The sequence below is a fragment of the Aedes albopictus genome, chromosome 3 (assembly GCF_035046485.1).
Source record: "Aedes albopictus strain Foshan chromosome 3, AalbF5, whole genome shotgun sequence".
NCBI lineage: Eukaryota > Metazoa > Arthropoda > Insecta > Diptera > Culicidae > Aedes > Aedes albopictus.
The window spans coordinates 339,673,881-339,694,425 of NC_085138.1; the positions used below are offsets into that span (position 1 = coordinate 339,673,881).

The following is a 20,545-nucleotide window of genomic DNA, read 5'->3' on the forward strand; positions in this document are numbered from 1 at the left end:
AATAAGACTGATATATTTTTATTTTACGGTCGTAGATGAAAATGATGCTGTCGTCACCTCGGTCGTCACTATGGAACTTACCTGCTAATTCCATGCTTTTTTAGCCTTTCTTGTAGCTCTACATGATGATCTGTTGCTCCTGCATTATTTTCGAGCACCAAGCCTTGTGAAACGAAAAAAATCTATCGTAAATGAAAATTGAACGGGATCAATTTATCCAGGAAGTACTTACCGATTAAAATATCAATGTATATGGAAACCTCGACTCTAACCCGCGTGGGAATCCGATGGACGCGGTATCGGTCATTAAACCCGATGCTCGAGGACCTCGACTGGCTAGCGGTGCCGTGGAAATCAAAATATCTAAAATTTCCCGATAGTGTTATGATGGCGCACTAATGCATTCCGAGAAAAGTTGCTAACTTGAAAATTTTCATCCAAATATGGGTAAGTTCATTTACCCATATTTGGGTATAGCGATTTTACCTATAATATGAGTAAATTTAACCGTTTTTCAAAGGTATATTTTACCCATATTATGGGTAATGCATATGAAATCCAAATATGGGTAAATCAACTACTCATTTATGGGTAAACTGATCTTAGCGTATACGCTGTAGCCGGCACGAGGCGGCTCGGGGAATTTATACTACACGCTAAGATCAGTTTACCCATAAATGAGTAGTTGATTTACCCATATTTGGATTTCATATGCATTACCCATAATATGGGTAAAATATACCTTTGAAAAACGGTTAAATTTACTCATATTATAGGTAAAATCGCTATACCCAAATATGGGTAAATGAACTTACCCATATTTGGATGAAAATTTTCAAGTTAGCAACTTTTCTCGGAATGCATTAGTGCGCCATCATAACACTATCGGGAAATTTTAGATATTTTGATTTCCACGGCACCGCTAGCCAGTCGAGGTCCTCGAGCATCGGGTTTAATGACCGATACCGCGTCCATCGGATTCCCACGCGGGTTAGAGTCGAGGTTTCCATATACATTGATATTTTAATCGGTAAGTACTTCCTGGATAAATTGATCCCGTTCAATTTTCATTTACGATAGATTTTTTTTCGTTTCACAAGGCTTGGTGCTCGAAAATAATGCAGGAGCAACAGATCATCATGTAGAGCTACAAGAAAGGCTACAAAAGCATGGAATTAGCAGGTAAGTTCCATAGTGACGACCGAGGTGACGACAGCATCATTTTCATCTACGACCGTAAAATAAAAATATATCAGTCTTATTCCACAGTTCCGACTGCACCGAGGCTTCAAGCGCCGGAAGAACGGGGAACGGAAGAACCACTGCGCGTTGAACAACAGCCGGAGAGGAAAATTACATACACTGATCATTATGAAAACTCCAAAGAGCTCCGTCTCGGATCGTCTGTTTTCCAGGAGGAAAGTGATTAAGAGTATTTGAAATATGTAAAAATTCAATAATAATTTTCGTTTAATAATTAGATTGTAATAAACTACAAAATAAATGCAAAATTGTGTATAAATTAAATGATAAATACAAAATAGTTAACAGTTCAAAAATATAAGAAAAGTCGAAAAGTAAACACGGTGAAATTACTCATTTATGAGTAAATCGATTTACTCATTTTTTACAAAAGGCACTTTACCCATATATGAGTAATGGGCCGTTACCCATAAAATGCGAATGTGCACTTTTCGGAGATTATGGGTAAAGTTTACCCATATTTGAGTAAACTGACCTTAGCGTGTAGGGCTTCGGGTTGAAGGGGAAACAAGTGGCTTATGCGCCACCTCCGAAGAGGACCACCTGTCGTTCTAAGTTGCCCGGCAAACTCAAACCTCAGGGCGAGTTCAGTTTTTAATCAAACTACCGAACGAGCTAGCAAAATATCCCACGTTTGAAAAGTACTCAAAACGCTATCGACTGACCGACCCAAATAATATCCGGAAACGCGACTTCCTACCGATACCGAAGACACGTGGACGACTGATCTCATCACAGGCCAAGTCCGTCTCGACCACAATTACCTACACGCTTCAGGACAGAAATGGAGGACTGAGTATCCCCCCAAGCAGTCCGACTTGGAGTAACAACACTTCAACAAAACTACAACAACAAAAGAACGAAACGTGAAAACTATCCTACAATCAGTGCATCAATAACGGGAGGCTCAAACTACATAATAACAATTCAAATCATTTAGAAAAACACAAAACTTCAAACATTTATTCTAAATTATATTGCATTTCTGCTCGGGTACCCACTATACATTTCCAAACTCTCACTTTCCTCTCCCTTCTACATTCTCCTAGCTGTGCGGATTTCTACTTCCCTATCTATCTTTGGCCTTTCGCTCTGGAGCTCTCGCGAACGCTTCCCACTCTCACCACACCTCACTGGCTCAATCCATCCAAAAATAGAAATATTGGCAGTCTACTTACAGTCTGACTTCTGCTTTACCGTCTACATTACCGGCTTTGCCGGTACCGTCGCCCTGTCCTCCGCGTCGCTTCGGCGACGCTGGTCCACACGGATCAACAAAGGGGGCGGAATGAATGACGCTTGGTGATGCAGGCCGCCGGCGCAGTGAATCCTGCTTCCTGGCGGGAAATCGCTCTGGTGGAGTGCGATGGTGACGGCGCAACTCCCTTCTAACTCCGGCCGGCAGTTAGGGAACTTCGAAGCTGGCGCGTGGGGTCAGAAGTGTGGAATTTCTGGCGAAAATGGGTGCGGTGTGTCGAGCGGGGAGGTTGGTGGTGCGGGAAACAAAACTGACAAATAAAAAGCCGTCGAACGGCTATTCGACGGGGTGAGGTTTTTGTTCAGGAAGCGTTCATTATCTTCTTACCACAGAGAACAGACATTTAGGCTAGAACAAATTTCATTCGGAAAGTTGTGTAAGGATTAGAATCCTTACTTGAGTAAGGTTGCAAACCAATACACGATGACAACACTAACGCCACCAAACACTATATTGCCACAGTCAGTGGTGAATTGAAACATTTCAAGAGGTGAATTAAATTAGTATGGGAAATTAACCGATTGCAGCGCCACGCTATTGCCACTTGTGTTGCCGATTTCAAATGGCCGTTAAATTCCTTACACAGTTTCGGAACTGGACTTGGATGTCTGTTCTCTGTGTTCTTACCTTTTCTTAACTTTGGCAATCACGCACAGCACCGCACAACCTAGCTAATTTATTACTTTAGCACTATATACCTATCGGGAGGGAAAAATCTAACAATTAATACACTGATCACAAGACACTTCTCACGTTTTACAGACCTTGAACAATCACACCGCGAAACTACTTATAAAAAGACTTCACACTCCTGCCTCTTCCACGGGTCAGATCAAAGTGGACGAGACAGAACTTGAGATGCCTCAGTAAAGCCGTATTTCGGGTTTTGGCCTTCGTACCGGAAATCGAGGAACGATCTTATCAAAAGTCGGTTCCCGATTACCCTTTGAGCCGATCAGTGATTTTGTCCTTTTCCCTCTCAAGCATTTCGCATTAAGCTAGCTCGGTTCAATTCTTTACATTCACGTCTTATTATTTTAAAAGAAACGACAAGTGATCCCGACGGGAGATGTTACTCAATCCCAACGGACCCTGGCGCATGTTTGGTGAGATGAGTTATGTACGCTCCAAGTGAGTGAACGATAACTTCCGCGGAGCAAACTGGGTTTATTCGTGAGTGATCTAAATTCATTATTGCATGCAAGTAATGAAATATACTGCTGTTCGTTGAAAATGATATTGACTATATATTACTATTCGTTTTGCTTTGCTAACTCATAAGATAAACATAATATATTGGATCGCTATCAAATACCGCTACAACGCGTCAACCAAGCCACTGTACCTCCAAACACCCGCAGAATGTAACCGCTCATCGATCGCCTGTCGTTGATGTCGTTTCCCCAATCTGCATCAGAGAAAACCACCAGCGCCGCTTCAGAATCCCCGCCTTGAAATTCCAGGCCAACATCGAGAGTTCCCTTAACATACCGAAGTATCCGCTTCAGATAACGCCAGTGCTCGTCAGTAGGGCAACTTTGTAACTGGCTGAACACGTTCACAGTCGCGCACAAGTCTGGCCGCGAAGTATGGGCAACGTACGCCAAGCAGCCTACAAGCTCCCGGTAAGGCTTATCCGTTCGATCCGCTTCAGTTCCTTTCTTTAACTTCAGATGGCATTCCACCGGTGTGACGACCGGCTTGCAATCCTCCATACCAAAGCGACGAAGAAGACTCTCTAGGTATGCTTTCTGCGAAATCCTCAAGAACCGCGCCTCGATGTCTCTTTCAATATGCATGCCGAGGAAACAGCTTACTTCCCCAAGATCCGACATCGCGAACTCCTTCTTGAAACAGCTCTTGATCACCGAAATAGCCTTCATATCACGTCCAGCGATGAGGATATCATCCACATACAGGACCAACAACAGCCGTTCCCCATTCGTCGTTCGTACGTACAAACACTGCCCAGACAACCAATTTGCACGTATAATGAAGTTTATGTTCATGTTATACGTACTTTTATGCGGTAAAGTTACATCGCATAAGATGCAGTAAAAGTGCCTTATGCGTACAAAAGTGGAGGCGCTATACGTGCATTGACGGGAAAATAATGACGCTATATGACTTGAAGCGATATCTTATGCGATGTTCGGTATGCACTATTGCGACGTAATATAGCACCTTATGCGACTTAAAAATATTCGAAATAAAAAAATCTTGTCACCTAGGTATCGAACTAATAACCTTTGGATTATCGAGCCGCACTTAACACTTAGCACCAAACACTACTTATGAAACACACTGATTAAATGTCATGACATTCTAACTCACCTCAGTGCTTGTTGGAATGCACTTGGTTTCCGTGCGTACAGCGGTATTCGGCAGGCTCTTTGGAAATCAAAATGATGTAGCATGATTTCCCGCACAGTTACCACTACTCCTCTCTTGCTAGCACCACTCATCGTTAATTATAAGGTCAACAAAACAAAAATGATGACTTTGTAAATTGTTTTGTAACCATAACGATGACTTTTCACTTTCTTTTAGTTTGTTGGCACTCCAACAGCAACTCTTTCATTGTTATCACATATCACATCGCAATATGCCAACATTAACGATTCTAGCTTATGCGAGTTTGTATGTACTTTTGAACGAGTTTATTTTCACTTTTATGCGATTTAGTTTGTACACCAATGCGAGTTAAACTGACATAATAAGAAAAGCACCAAGCGAAGTCGTATAATCATCGCAGTACGCAATTATGCGAATTCATTTGAAACTTTGCGAGTTCACTCGCACGCTTTTGCGAATAAGCAAAGTTCGTCGCAACAAAACATCGAAATATCGTCTACTACGATGTAGTCATGCATTATGAAAGTTAATTTGCACTCTTATATGATTTTACCAGATACATCGCAGTAAGTTCAAAAAATAACATCATATGCGATGAAAATTGTCCTTCAGTCGTACATATATGCGATAGTGACTTAAAATAATACTTTATACGATGTAAAGTGTGCATCCTTATGCGATGCCTGGTTGTCTGGGTGGTCGTTTTCACTACGCTTGAACCCCAATCTAGTGACGAACTGGTGAAATCGCTCGTTCCAAGCCCGAGAAGCCTGCTTGAGTCCATATAACGCACGGTTCAGACGACAAACAAGCTTCGATCCCTGCACGAGACCCTCGGGTGGAACCATGTAAATCTCCTCTTGAATGGTTCCGTTCAGGAACGCGGTTTTGACGTCGAGCTGATGAACCTGTAGACGCTCCTGGTTTGCCACAGACAACACGGCCCGCACCGTATCCATCCTTGCAACTGGTGAATACGTCTCAGCATAATCGTAACCATATCGCTGAGTGAAGCCACGCGCCACCAGCCTGGCCTTATACCTATCCGGAGCTCCGTCTTCACCCTTCTTAACTTTGAAGACCCACTTACAAGTTATAGGCTTCCTTCCTTCAGGCAACTCGCACAAGGTCCATGTGTTGTTCTGCTCGTGAGATTTCATCTCCTCTTGAACAGCTACCTCCCATTGATCCCAGTCGTCACGCTTCGTCATGGCAGCTAGCGAATCCGGATAGTTGTCCACATAACTCACAGCACTCAAAGCCCACGCAGAATAGTTCATCTCGTAATCTTTCTGCCAAACTGGAGGAGCACGCTTCCGACTGCTTACTTCGACCTGCTGGTTTGCCCCTGCTGAATCGTCATCACCTTCGCTGATACTGCCGCCGCAATCCTCGAAGTGGTCCACAGATTCGTCCATCACACCATCCATTGCGGAACTGGTTCCTTCATCCGACTCGCTGTGAGACTCAGCCAAACGCCTGATGCGGACGATTTCAGCATCCTTCGACCGTTCCGGATTCTTCTCCTGAACATCTGGCTTATACTGAAAACTCTCGGACTCGTCGACGATTACATCTCGTGCGGCAATAACCATCTCACGCTTCGGATCCCATACTCTATAGCCGTTGCAGTGGTACCCAAGGAATACTCCCTTCCACGCCTTCTTATCCAGTTTCTTGCGGCGTTCCTTTGGAATGTGGCAATATGCAGGACTTCCCCAGACTTTCATCACCGAAACATCAGGTTTTCTACCCTCCCAGAGTTCAAAGGGCGTCTTACCTTCGTTGATGGCACTTGCCGGGCTCCTGTTCACTAGATAGGCTGCTGTTTCCACCGCCTCGCACCAGAATTTCTTATCTGCACCCGAGCTGAACAGCATCGATCTGGCCTTCTCTTCCAGGGTGCGGTTCATCCGCTCAGATACGCCATTTTGTTCCGGTGTGTACGGTATGGTACACTGCATCTGGATACCCTTCTTCTTACAGAATTCTTCAAATTCAGCACTTCGATATTCGCCCCCATTGTCACACACCAATCGCGAAATACCAAACCCGAACTTGGCAGTAAACATAGCTTCATATTGTTTAAAATATTCGAACACTTCGTCTTTGGACCGCATCGTGAATACCATTGCAAATCGGCTCCAGTCGTCGATAAAGCTCACATAGTACCGACTTCCATCATGACCCACTGACTGGTGTCACGGGCCCGCACACGTCACTGTGCACCACTTCTAACACACGCGTCGCCCGTTTTTCCGACCGTTCACCGAAAGGCTTTCTCGTTTGCTTTGCATCGACGCACGACTCACAAATCGTTTCGACTCTGTCCTCACTCGCGCATTTGTCCAAGCCTTTCACCATATCCTTGGCCATGATCTTCTCTAAGTTTTTCTCATTGAGATGGCCATATCTCCGGTGCCATAGTTCGTGACACTTGAGAATCTTCCCGCACGAATACAGCGCCGAACTGTCCACTTCCGCCGGATAGAAATCCATCTCATACTGGAAACCACGACGTTTCCCACACGCGAGCACTGCCGAATCTCGAAGAATTTTCACGCCGCCGTTTTCGAATACGACTCTCATTCCGGCCATCTCGACTTTCCGAATCGAAAAAAGATTACACCGGAGGTCTGGAGTGTACAGTACATCTTCCAAGATACACTCGCGTCGCTTGTTTCCGTTTACCGCAATCACCTTGATCGTTCCCGAGAATTTCGCGGTCGCAGATATTCCGTTCAGTGCCACCGCAATCTCGATCGGTTTCTTCAACGGCACTAACTTCTCAAAAAGATTTCGGTCGTTTGCCATATGCTCCCTTGCGCCAGAATCAGCATACCACTGTAGCCGTCCATCGTTGCTACCGCCGGCGACAAAGCAAACACTCTTTTCCGTTACATTAGCACTGCCTTTGTTTTTGTACTCCTTCTTCACTTTCTTCTCTGGACAATCAACTGCTTTGTGTCCAGGCTTTTGACAAATAAAACACTTCATCTTCTTCGCATTATCTTTTGGCTTCCCCGAAAAAGCAGCTGATTCGCGTTTAGCGGCTATTCCCACACTTGATCCCTTGCACTTGATCTCCTCGTCGAGAAGCCGGCACTTTACAAACTCTAGTGTCAAATTGTCCTCCGGCATCGTCTCGAGAGCTGTTACCACTGTCGCGAACTTTGGCCCCAAGGTGAGCAGCAAATGACAGACGACGTCGATGTCTTCCATCACTGCTCCCGTGGCCCTGTACTCGCGCACAATACGATCAAACGCCAAAAAATGATCCTGGAGACTGCCACCCTCATGCCGGAACATCAACAATTTCTTCTTGAGGTGCAGCCGGCTCGCAATACTGCGCCGCTCAAACACTTTCTCCAAAGCAAGCCAAATTGCCCTGGGGGTCACTTTATCCTGCACGTACTCCAGCATGCTGTCGTGTATTCGAGAGATTAGAACCGATTTACATCGCCGATCCTTCTTCCGCCGCTTCTCCGCCAATTTTTCCTTCGCTTGGCGAACGGCGTCGGTGTCCTCTTGTTTGACCTGCAGCTCCTCCACATCCGCCATCTCGTTTTGGATACATTCAAGTAACTCGTGCTCCTCGAGCACTACTTGAATCCGAAACTTCCACGACGCGAAGTTCGAACCGTCAAACAACGGAACGCGCACGACTTCCGACTCGTTTTCCATCTCGACACGACACTTTTCCCGCGGTTCACAACTCCGTCACACGCGCAAACTGCGCCCATAACCTGATAAGATTATGGAATTCGGACGGACATTGAAAACGCGGAACGATTAGAACAAACTATAAAAACGTGTTTATTAAATCGAAAGAACAATTTAGAATGACAACAAGAAAAGACTGGTTGCTGAAGGCGTACCAACATAAACGTCAAAAGATTGGCAGGGCTGTGCCCGTTACCCGATACTGAAATTGTATCCTAACAGTCCCCACTCATTATGATTATTTTGGAATTAAAAACGCTGCAAAGTAGGCCTGGCCGCTTTCATTATTGTAAAGCATCTCCGATGTACTGCAATCATTAATAATGACAAGAAATATGATGCAAGTAGTCGTTTCTATCATTTTCCAGGATTCTTTCAATGATTGGCTGTGTATGTGTAGTAAGGTGGCCCACACTTATATGAAAAACAAAAATTTCGAAAAATGCTAAGTCTTACCTCCTCAATCAGTTGTTTTGGACTCCCAGAAGCTACGTTCAAAATTTGATCAAAATCGGTTGAGCCTAAGGGGGCGCTCAAAACGCTTGAAGTTTGTATGGGAAAACTTGGCCAAATGTATGCAGAAATTTTAAGTTTTCGAATTTTGCCGCTAGGTAGCGCTGTAAGCGTTCAATAATCAAACCCTTTGGCATTATTGTAGGTGACTATATGCCAAACAACTTTGTAGAAGACCGCAAGTTGATCCAACGTCTGTGAAAAAAGTTATACCCTAGGAAAAGTGAGGATAAACTTTATTTTTATTTTTCCAATACATGTAAAGGAATAATATCAATAATGAAATCTCAATACTTTGCCTCACTTTGCCTAGGGTATAACTTCTTTCACAGCCGTCGGATCACTTCGCGGTCTTCGACAAAGTTCTCTGGCATATAGTCACCTACAATTATACCAAAGGGTTTGATTATTGAACGCTTACAGCGCCAACTAGCGGCAAAATTCGAAAACTTAAAATTTCTGCATACATTTGGCCAAGTTTTCCCATACAAACTTCAAGCGTTTTGAGCGCCCCCTTAGGCTCAACCGATTTTGCTCAAATTTTGAACGTAGCTTCTGGGAGTCCAACACAACTGATTTAGGAGGTAAGACTTGGTATTTTTCGAAATTTTTGTTTTTCATATAAGTGTGGGCCACCCTAATGTGTAGACAAGACTAGACTAGACTAGATTTTCTCTTTTTAGACCTGTCTTGCCCCTAGTTGATTACGAAATAGCTTTCGACTGTCTCAATCACGAAAGCATGTGGGAAGCCGTCAGGCGCAAGGATATCCCGGAGAACATCATCGGCCTCGTTGAAGCACAGTACAGGGCATTTTCGTGCAGAATACTGCACAACGGTGTTTTGTCCGATCCCATCCGGGTCGTTGCTGGAGTGAGGCAAGGATGTATAGGGGAATTTGAGGCCTCGACAACGAAATAAACCAAGTCGACAGAAATCTGACCTAGCCACAGGTCAAGGCGGTTAGGACTGAAAGTAAGTAAGTAAGTAATCAACTGTAAACATGCCCCATGTGGGTAGTCCATTCATAAATGATGGAACCGATTTATTTCCCCAATAATATAGATTATGATAAACTTGGTATCAAAATAAGTCAGTAAAATACGTATATGAAAGAGAAATAAACTTCTTATCACCAAAGCCTTAACTAGGTAATATTCATCCGGGTTATTACAAAGGTCAGTAATTCATCTACATTGAGAAAAGCAATAATTTGTCTCGAAGATAACAGACCTCCTTATGGTGTCTGAATCCTATCTAACGAGATAAATCGTCTTGGGGGCATATAAATGCTACAATCACCCTCGGCATGTCGACAGTTGACTGGAAAATCTCATTTCAATCGAGAATGTTCGACAAAGCCCGGCTCATCCTTTGCATGGTACTGCTTCTGTGGAGTTCAAGTGTCCAATCCGCCGAAGGTAGCTATGAAGATGTAATCACAAAATTGGACAACCTCCTATATCGGGTTGTGATGAGTGAGGTCAACATCAAGGAGCGCCTCGAGGAAACGGAAGGTCAGCTCAAGAAGACCTTGGAGCAGCTCGATACCCTCATGGGTCATCAGAGCGATCTGGTGCAAAACGACAATCAGCTTTTATCCATGATAGAACAGCAGTATGAAAAGCTGAAGCAGAATCAGGAAAACATACGCGAGGAGTTTACAACTATGGTAGTCCGTGTGGGTGAAGAAGTGAGTGATGAATTCAATTTGCTGAGGAGTAACATGGACCAGCGCTTTGGAAGAACTGAGGAGGGGTTAGAACGTTTGATCCAAAAACAAGATGGCTTTGCCGCAAATCATGAAACATTGGCTAATGAATTGGTTGAAATGGAGAAGTACATTAGTGAAAAATTCATGTTGGGAATGGCAAACTTAGGCCAACGCTTCGATGAGACAGGAGAAAAGTTTGAAGAGATTAGGCAGAACCAGGAAAATGATAACGCGGAGTTATCCTTGACACTGATGAATATGAAGAACGATATCGATCACAACTTTAACATGATGGTTTCAAACGTGATCGAAGGCTTCGAAAATGCAGATATTCAATTCGATCGTCTCATGCAAAACAGCGATGACGTTGCTGCAGGTCATGATGAACTAACATCCATTATGACAAAACTAGAGCAATTTGTTGGTGAACAGTACATCACGACGCTGACGAACATAACTGATCAGTTTGATAGAACTAACAATCAAATCGACGATCTCGCGAGGAATCAGGACAACAGTCGCAGTGAGCTGTCATCGAAGTTGACCAGTATGAAACAAGATATAACCAACCAGTTCAACGCGATCGCGTCCAGCGTAAACGAAGGTTTCTCGAAAACGGATGTGGGCTTTGATCGCCTCACTCAGGCTCAAAGCGGATTAGCAGCAAATCAACAAACCTTTTCTTCCGCGTTGAGCAAAATGGGTAACGACGTGAACGATCTGCTTGGCAAAATATCGTCAAACATCAATGATCGATCCGATAAGCTCGAAAATCAGCACAAAACGACAAAAGATCAGCTGGATCGCCTTCTGCAGGATCTGGAAAATCATCGCGTAGAGTTAACAACGGCGATGATCGAAATTGAACACAGCGCAAGTCAGAACTTCAGTGCGCTTACAAGCTACGCAGAGCAAATTTTACAACAACAAGGAAGTTGTGCAAAACCGGAAGGACCCGAGGAACAACCCGAAGAGCAACCCGAGGAAAAACCCGAGGAACAACCCGAGAAACAGCCAGAGCCACAACCCGAGGAAAAACCCGAGGATGTTGAAGTTATAACGTGCAAGACCATTGGTTCCAGCACTTCTGGTCTGTACCAGCTGAAACCCTTCGGCACCAACGAAACCTTGATAGAATACTGTGAGCAGGAAAAGTTCGGTGGTGGCTGGTTGGTAATGCAGTATCGATTCGATGGCTCGGAGGACTTCTACCGCAACTGGAACGAGTACAAAAATGGTTTTGGAACTTACGCAGGAGAGTTCTGGATTGGTTTGGAGAAAATACATCGTCTGACCAGCAATAAAAACATTGAACTGATTGTCGAACTAAAGGACTACCACAACAATTACATCTATGCGCGATACGATGCCTTTGAAATTGGCAGTGAGGCGCAGAAGTACTCACTGGAGAAGCTGGGAACGTACAGCGGAACCGCTGGCAACTCCATGAAATCCAACGCAGGTAAAAAATTCACGACCAAGGATAACGACAACGATGGAGCCGCGAGTTTGAACTGTGCTGTTAGTAGAATGGGCGCATGGTGGTTCGATTGGGGTTACAGTGGGTAAGATAAACTTGGAAAATGAATTACTTTTAAATGCAGTTATATATTTCACTATTTTAATTTATTTTCAGAGATTTCAATGGAATGTGTGGAGCTGCGTAAGTAAACCAATAGTCACCTCTCATCATATTGTAATGCGTTCCCTATTTATTTTTCTGTTTCTAGTGATCTGAATGGAATGTACGGCGTTAGAGGTGATTGGCAATCCATCTTTTGGTACGGATACAACCAATATGATGGAATGAAGTACACCAGAATGATGATCCGAGAAGTATAAAATGACAAGAGAGAACAGTACATTTTCATTTTGGAGACATGTCATCATCAGTTGTACCGCAAAGGCAACACATTTGACGCGGTTAAGGAAATTTGGAATCGAAATATCTGTTAATAAATTACAACTCAACCGATTGTAGCAAAATTCCGTAGAGTGATAGTGATAGTCAAACCATAAGAGGACTTGAGTAAACGTTTATTCACATATATTTCATTGTGCTATGAAAGTTTACGTGGACGTTTACGTGTAGAATTTATGGAAAATAGTCGGTTATAAAAAGGGCGACGATAGGGAGTTCTACGGTTCTATTAGAATGTTACAATCCTCTCAATATTCTAACAATTTAGTTACTATGTAATGCTGGTACATTGGAACGGAGCATAGTTTCAGTCCTGAGCACCCATGGTACCCATGGTGGTACAGAGGGCCGATTTGAAAGATTTCCATCCATCCAGATCAAATTTCTATCGCCTGCCTTTATTTCTTTGTGGAGGCTGCGCCGTAGCGTGGCTCAAAATACCACATGTCAAAAAGTTCGATGGGCCCCCTTCTCATTTCGTTCTATACGACGCCACGATGCTCTGGTCAAATTTTCAGCTAAATCCGTTAACATTAGGGCGGTGTTAAACTCATTTGAAGTTTGTATGGGAGTTTATATGGGAAAACATCGTTTTTAGCATTTTTCTCATGAGGGGCACTATTTTTACTTAAAACGCATAACCGATTATATAGAACTATAGTCTTAAATGTGCCGAAATACTTTGTCGAAGACCACAAAGCCATCCGAAGCTTGTAAGAAAAGATATTACATGCAGACCATCTGGTGGTGCTTAACATTTAACATGTAAAGGAATAACAATATGAATAAAATCTCATTGGATGGGCTCGTACTGTCTGAGCTATTTCTTTTTTCGCAAGTTTCTGATTACGTTGCGGTTTTCGGCAAAGTTTTTCGGCACATCCCAGGCTATATTTCTATAGGATCGATTACGTGTTTTAAGAAAAATTAGAGCCCCTCAGAAGAAAATTGCAAAAAAACGATGTTTTCCCATATAAACTCCCATACAAACTTCAAATGAGTTTAGCACCGTCCTAATGTTAACGGATTCTGCTGAAAATTTGGCCAGAGCATCGTGGTGTTATAAAGAACGAAATGAGAAGAGGGCCCATCGAACTTTTTGACATGTGGTTTTGCCATACAAGCTTGAGCCGCCCTACTGCGCCGTCATGAGCCTTGGGGCCTGCCTCTGCAGCAATGTCCTACTAGGTTCTAATCTAACGCTTGCTAGCAGATTTCGTTTCCGTCCTTGCGTAGAGTGTGGCCGACCCACCTCCACTTTCGCTCCTGAATTTCCTTCAGTGACGACCCGGATTGGGTCGGGTAAGACACCGTTGTTCACTACTCTACTCTGCACGAAAATGCATCGTACTATGCTTCAATGAGGCCGATGATTTTTTCAGGGACATTCTTGCGCCAGAGGGCTCCCACAAATCTCTCAAAATGATGCAAAGTCAAAAGTTTCCAAAAGTGCTCGAACTAGCGTTTCTACTGGTCAGACGGTTCGTTCAAAAGCTGTCCAGACGTGTTTTTCACGGACATCGTGGCATAAATCCTAGTCCCACAGTCAGACGACGTGGAACATCAGAGAGAAGACGAAAGTCTCCGTTTGTTTCGTCTACAGGAGCATTTGCGGCTTTGGCGTTCCTTCGCTTCTCTACCTTTTTTCTGTAGGGGTACACAACCACTGCGACCATTAATTGATCTATTGCGGTAAGACTCAGTTGCTTTATGCAGTACATTAGTACACTCACTAGTATTAAGAACTAGCGATTGTTTTTTTAGGCCTGCATTAAACTCCAGTCTGAAATAGCTTCCAAAATGAAAGTCACTACCTTCTTGGGATTTATATTCCACCAGATAAATCGGGGATGCATGATGCATCCACCGAAATAACGTTCTCTCTTCTTAAAGAGAAAACTACACTCACAAAGTAGATGTTCCGAGGTTTCAGAGTTAAAACCACAGAACCGACATTCTTCTGATTGAATCTTCTTGAGCTTCAATAGAAAGTGTCGAGATGGACAGTGCCCGGTTAACAATTCTGTGTACACACTTAATTCGCGTTTACTAAGTTTCAGTAGTGTGTTCGTGTTTTTCACGCTTGGCACGATGAATTTCTTTGACTGGGATATTCCAAGTGCAGTATGGCAGTTTGCTCATACGCTCTGTTTCTCCCATTTTTTAGCTCCATCGATAGAGCACTTGATGATACTTCACAGAAACAGAAGTGTTCCGGTCCGTACAAGGCACCCAGAGATCCCTTCCTAGCTAGCTTCCTTCAGTAGTGTAATGCACTCCCATACTAGCTTAGAATAACATTCAAATGTACAGACTGCCTTTAAAGCTGCCTGACTGTCTGAAAAGATATAGATATTATTCGCGTGGTTGCGCATTCCAAAATAGCTTGAATTTCAGCTTGGCACACCATTATCCCGTAACGTGGGTAGATCACCTTAGAATGGTGCGTTGCGGTGTAAGATCTACCAAATCAAATTTTGATCTTGATCTATTTATTTATTGTATTTTTAAATATTCCAAGATCAAAGTTTGAAGCTCTTTTCCTTGTGTTTTGTAGTATTTGTGTTTCAATGTACTGCTAATTAACATTTTATTTCAGCAGGATTCAGGTAAATGTATCGTACGATATAATTAATATTTTAAAAATATGTAACTGTGGCGAGCGTATCACTAATATGTAACTTATTTGACGTACGATGTTAAAATTATTTTATATTTCAGATTATCAACCGAAGAATCTAGTAATTCAACCAAATTCCAACAAGATGACGAGGAAAACAGGATGAATTAGGCAGACAACTGATTCGAAGCAGTCTAACAATGGTGTGCCTGCACGTTAACCAAGCGTATCCTTTGGAGTTTACCCTTCCACTAACAACACCCAAATTCCCGTGACACCTAGGCCTGAGAGATCGTAGAGTTGTCTACATTTTTCATAGGTGTCCAAAACTAAGCATCCTTTCCCATTCCTCAGCAGTCGCAAGGACGTGGCCAGGACAGTGCTCGACCATTGGAGGATTGCGTCAGTCTTGTCTAAGAGTCAGAGATTAGTCCCAAATCTTTGTGCTTTGGTTCGGACGGGAAGGAGGCAACCCTCATAACAGCGGTCTAGGACTGTACCACCTACGAATTTGTGCGACTCGCTTAATGCTAATGCTAATGCTAATGCTAATGCTAATGCTAATTTCAGCTTGGCACACCGTTGGCCATTTACCCATTGGTATGGCGAGTTTAGTCCAGCCCCAGTTCTATCACTCATTTTCGATCCATCCGTATAGAATGCAATAGATCCTGGTCGAACCGTTGGTCCTCCTGATTCCCATACGCTCCGATCATCAATCGAAACTTTGTATGGTATATCTAAGATGAATTTTGGTTCCATCCCGTCTTCACTTTGTATTACTAGTGGGTTTACAGTAACATTGGTTAAGATTTCCAAATGTCCTGTTAGATCGCCTTCTAAAATGTTCTTGTATCTTTTTAACTTCAAGGCACTTTTCTTCGCCTCTAGTTGCACAAATTGGTGCAAGGGTAGCAGATGCATTAAGGCATCTAGTGTTGAACCAGGAGTACGTCGAATAGCTCCTGTTATTGACAATGTTGCTAAACGTTGAAGTTTAGCCAGCACTCGTTGGGCTGTTTTGGTTTTGGTTTTAGGCCACCAGACTAGAGAGGCATAAGAGACTTTGGGTCTAACAACTGCCAGGTAGATCCAATGAACTATCTTGGGTTTTAGCCCCCCCCTTTCCCCCGATCACTCTCCGACAGGCCCAAAGAGTAGCTGTTGCCTTATTTACTACATGCTCTAGATGTTCACTCCAGTTCAGTTTTTTTTTATCTAGTATGACTCCTAAATATTTCACACTGGAGGAGAATGTCAACTGTACCCCATCCAAGGACGGTGCCTTTATATTGACATTTCTTTTTCTTGTAAAAATTACAAGAGTAGTTTTTGAGGGATTTACGTTTAGTCCCTCTCCTTTACACCAGGCAAGAGTGTAGTTTAACGCTATTTGCATTCTGTTTGATAGCGTTTCATCATGCTTCCCTCTTACCACTATCACGATATCATCTGCATAGCCAATGACTTCGAATCCCATTGCCACCAGACTATTAAGCAAGTCAAGACCACAGCAATGGTGAAAGTACACCTCCTTGGGGACAGCCCTTAGACGTACTTACTTTAATGGTTGATTCGCCCAGTCTGAAGACAATACATCGATTTCTCAGCGCTGCAGTGATCCAGTCAACGATTAAGCCATGAAAGCCCCGTTTATTCATAGCTGATCTGATTGAAGCATGTAAAGCGTTATCAAACGCACCTTCAATATCAAGAAATGCACAGTTAGCAGAAATATATTCTAAAAGGGACTCACCTCGTTTGTTGATGTCACTGCTTCCCCATACAGTGTGGTGAGCGTTGGCATCGCAGCAGATAATAAAGTGCTGGTTTTGTTGTCTGCAGCTAATGACAAATTGGCAGATTGAGGACTTCGGAGCTTCTTCTTCATCACCAGGAAAGTAAGCTGATGCTATATTAACGATAGACTTACCCCTGGCTGTTGGAAACTCCATCCTGATGACTACGATGTCTCGTTTGATAAATTCTGTAATGGGTGTAAAATTAATCCTTCCATTTACTAAGATAGCTGCCATTGGATAAGGATGGCTATCGTCATAGAGTAACTTACATTTTGGTATAGTAAGGCACATCACCCTATGATTGTTGACTCACGGTTCCTGTACTAACGCCAGGTCGAGGTCTTCCTTGGCAAACCTTTGCAAAAGTACGCCTGACGCCCCTCTTACATGCTGTAGGTTTGCCTGAACCATTTTTATGTTGGTCATTGCATTGACGATCCGCTTTTTTGTGACTGGCGGATCGTCGGCTTAGTTTGTGTGCCTTTTGTGGTGGATTCTTTGGAGATTTCTGGGACCTTCTTTTGCATTCCCAGTGAACTACTGTTGTTATCACCACGGTTGTTATCCTTTTTCGGGTTCGTTTTAGCAGTTCCTTCTTGGGATTCAGTTTTAGACGAACTTTCACATTCATCACCACACTGAAATAAATTTTGTTGTTGTTTCTACCGAATCCATGGTAAAATTAAGAACTGTACCAACAATTTTCAACCAAATGCAAAATTCTGTTAATTGTACTGAAACATTGTCAATATTACCATGCGTAAAGTACCATTGACTGAAAACATTCTTGATGTTACTATTTTGACATTGTATTTTTGACCATGTTTATCTAAGACGCGCAACACTCAAGTCTACATGGTCGAAATAACAATGCCCAAATAGTAGAACCAAGAATGTTTTTAGTCAACAGTAATACACGCATGGTAATATTGACAATATTTCAGTACAATTAACAGAATTTTGCATTCGGTTGAAAATTGTTGGTACAGTTCTTAATTCTACCATGGATTCGGTGGAAACGACAACAAAATTTATTTCAGTGCAGTAGTATTTACCGCACTCGGCCCAGGAATTTGTTGCCCGGCAGCGTGTTCCCTAGGTCTTTGCCCTGTATCATACTGGCGACTTCCGTTTCCATTGCCATATCCTGAACCTCTACACAGTCAGTGTTACTGTCCTGCTTGTCGATCCTGCTTTTTCTGACCCGACGTAGTTTTGCAGTGTGATACAAGTAGTTGATTTGAAATCCCCATCTTGTTAATTTCTGCATCGAGTCCTCGTTCACTGTGAGAACCAGCTCAACATCATTCCCGTTAGGGGAAGATCTTTGCAGAATTCTCCAGGAATCCGTGTCCAAGTCATTCTGTGACTCGATGAATGCCATTATTTGCTCGTTGCTTTCAGTGGCGCTTTTCGATAGGTAGGCTACCAAGATTTCCGATCTAGGAATGTTCTTTTCGTCGACCGCTATCAACTCAACTCCCTCGCATACAAGTAGGCTTGTAGTTATTCTTTTTAACCAGTCCGCTGTAGCCTGGTCATGGCAGTTGATAACAAGGAAGCCTGTTTTTATGGTGCTGGTGCAGCCTCTGAAAATCGGTTTTACATCTGTTCCCCGATTCTCCACTACTTTGTTAATAATGGTGTCTTGTACCAATATTAGCTGTTGTGTTGCTAGAGCTGTAGTCGGATAATCCTTTGGTATTATTCCTATGCGTACTTGACTCACAACTTCCGTGTATAGCGGATTTTGAGTAGCAGTGAGCTTAGTTTTCCTATCTGGGACTTTTAGATTCCTTGAATCAAGGACCTTGATAGACGACTCTCAGCTACTGCTAATGCCACCTTACCAGGGACTTTAATATTCCCGGATACATTTTGAGCAGTTTTTGCTTTTTGCTTCGTGCCTGGGACTTTCGGTTTCCCGGGTTGACTTCGCCCTGCTGCTGCCTCTGTTTTCCTATCTGGGACGTTCGTATTCCCGAGTTGACTGCAAACTCCAGCTTTAGCCTGTTTACCTGGGACTTTCAGTTTCCCGGGTTTGGAGCGTTCAGCGTCTTCATTTGTCTTCTTGTTCGCAACTTTCGAGGTACCGGGTTGCATGTGGACTGCATCAGCCTCTGCCCTTCCATCTTGGAAATTTGGATCTTTGTACCGTTGCAGCCGGATGTTCACCGATGATGTGGCTAGGGATTTTCGAGAATGGTCTTTATGCGGCCTTCCCGTGGGTGTTGATGTCCCTTTTGTCTTTTTGGGTTGTGGCTTCTCACCACTCGATAGGTCATCTCTAGGCCTTTTCGATGGTTCTGACTGCACGCTTGGCATGTAGGGAAGGCGATAGGCCTCGTCTTTGTCATAGCCCTGATCTAGCAGTTTTTTCAGTCGCTTTTTACCGGCACCACTCAGCTTGATTCGGTGCATTTGCTGAGATTGTTCCGGGAAGACCATATTAGGCATTCTTGTGGCTACGGTCATCACCACATATATCCTCCTCCTTTACTCGGGCTTGGCAACAATGAATCTTGTTGATTCTGAATATACACAAGTGTTACTCTAGAATAAAAGAATCATTCTTGACGGAGTTGCTTCTCTACCTTGCTCAAGTTGTTATATGTGATCCACTGCCGTCTCTGGCTTCGTAGCTCACCTAAATTAATTTCGCTGTAGGCGATAAAGGCGTTGCTCGGGTGCCCGAGTTTCTCCTAATGTCGATTAGGAGATGGTGGTCAGACGTAATGTCGGCATATCAAGATGATAGATTGTGCCAAGTTTACCTAAATTCGCACGCGTAAAGAAAAGTCTTTCTTATCACAAAGCTTCAATTAGGTAATATAGATGCAAACAGTTCGAATACAGATAACAACAATAATCCATCGAGCAGAAGTTAACACCTTTCGTGGGAACATACTTCAACGAACACTACATATCTAATTCAACACCGCCTTCAAAATGCGTAGTACACACACTACAGAAATTGCCTGACAATCCACGTAACAAAGTTAATTTAATATTGCTTTTGCAGAATTCAACACCTGCTGTTTAAAACCAAAGATAAACGAAATTGCTCTGCATTACTACGTCAATTCAACCATAAATCCGCTACAAGATATAAGAGGCCACTCCTAAGAAAGTCTTAGAGAACTGATTCTATTAAACCTGTAGTACTTAAAACTCACGGAGATATCATTAATTATCAGTGGTTTTAATCAACATCATCATAAGATTGTTTTAAATTAGTTTCAACTGAAGCTAGAGTTACAAGGGTATTAACTGAAAAGTTATCAGATTTATAAAGTTCTTCACCGGAAACGCCAAAATAAAACCATCTTAAGTTTATTTCAACTAAACCAAAGAAAAAAAAAAGTGTTACTCAAGG

The 20,545-nt window shown here is 43.1% G+C and overlaps 2 protein-coding genes across 2 annotated transcripts in view; both read left to right on the top strand.

Annotated features, from left to right (window-relative positions):
* The window catches only part of LOC134284301 (calcium/manganese antiporter SLC30A10-like), a 365,099-nt gene that overhangs the window by 242,048 nt on the left and 102,506 nt on the right, over positions 1-20,545 (top strand). The window lies entirely within an intron of this gene.
* On the top strand, positions 10,451-12,773 carry LOC115262565 (angiopoietin-4-like). The gene is made up of 3 exons (XM_062859622.1): positions 10,451-12,391; positions 12,463-12,489; positions 12,557-12,773. The coding sequence occupies exons 1-3, from the start codon at positions 10,461-10,463 to the stop codon at positions 12,666-12,668; spliced, it is 2,070 nt and encodes a 689-aa protein (XP_062715606.1). The 5' UTR covers positions 10,451-10,460; the 3' UTR covers positions 12,669-12,773.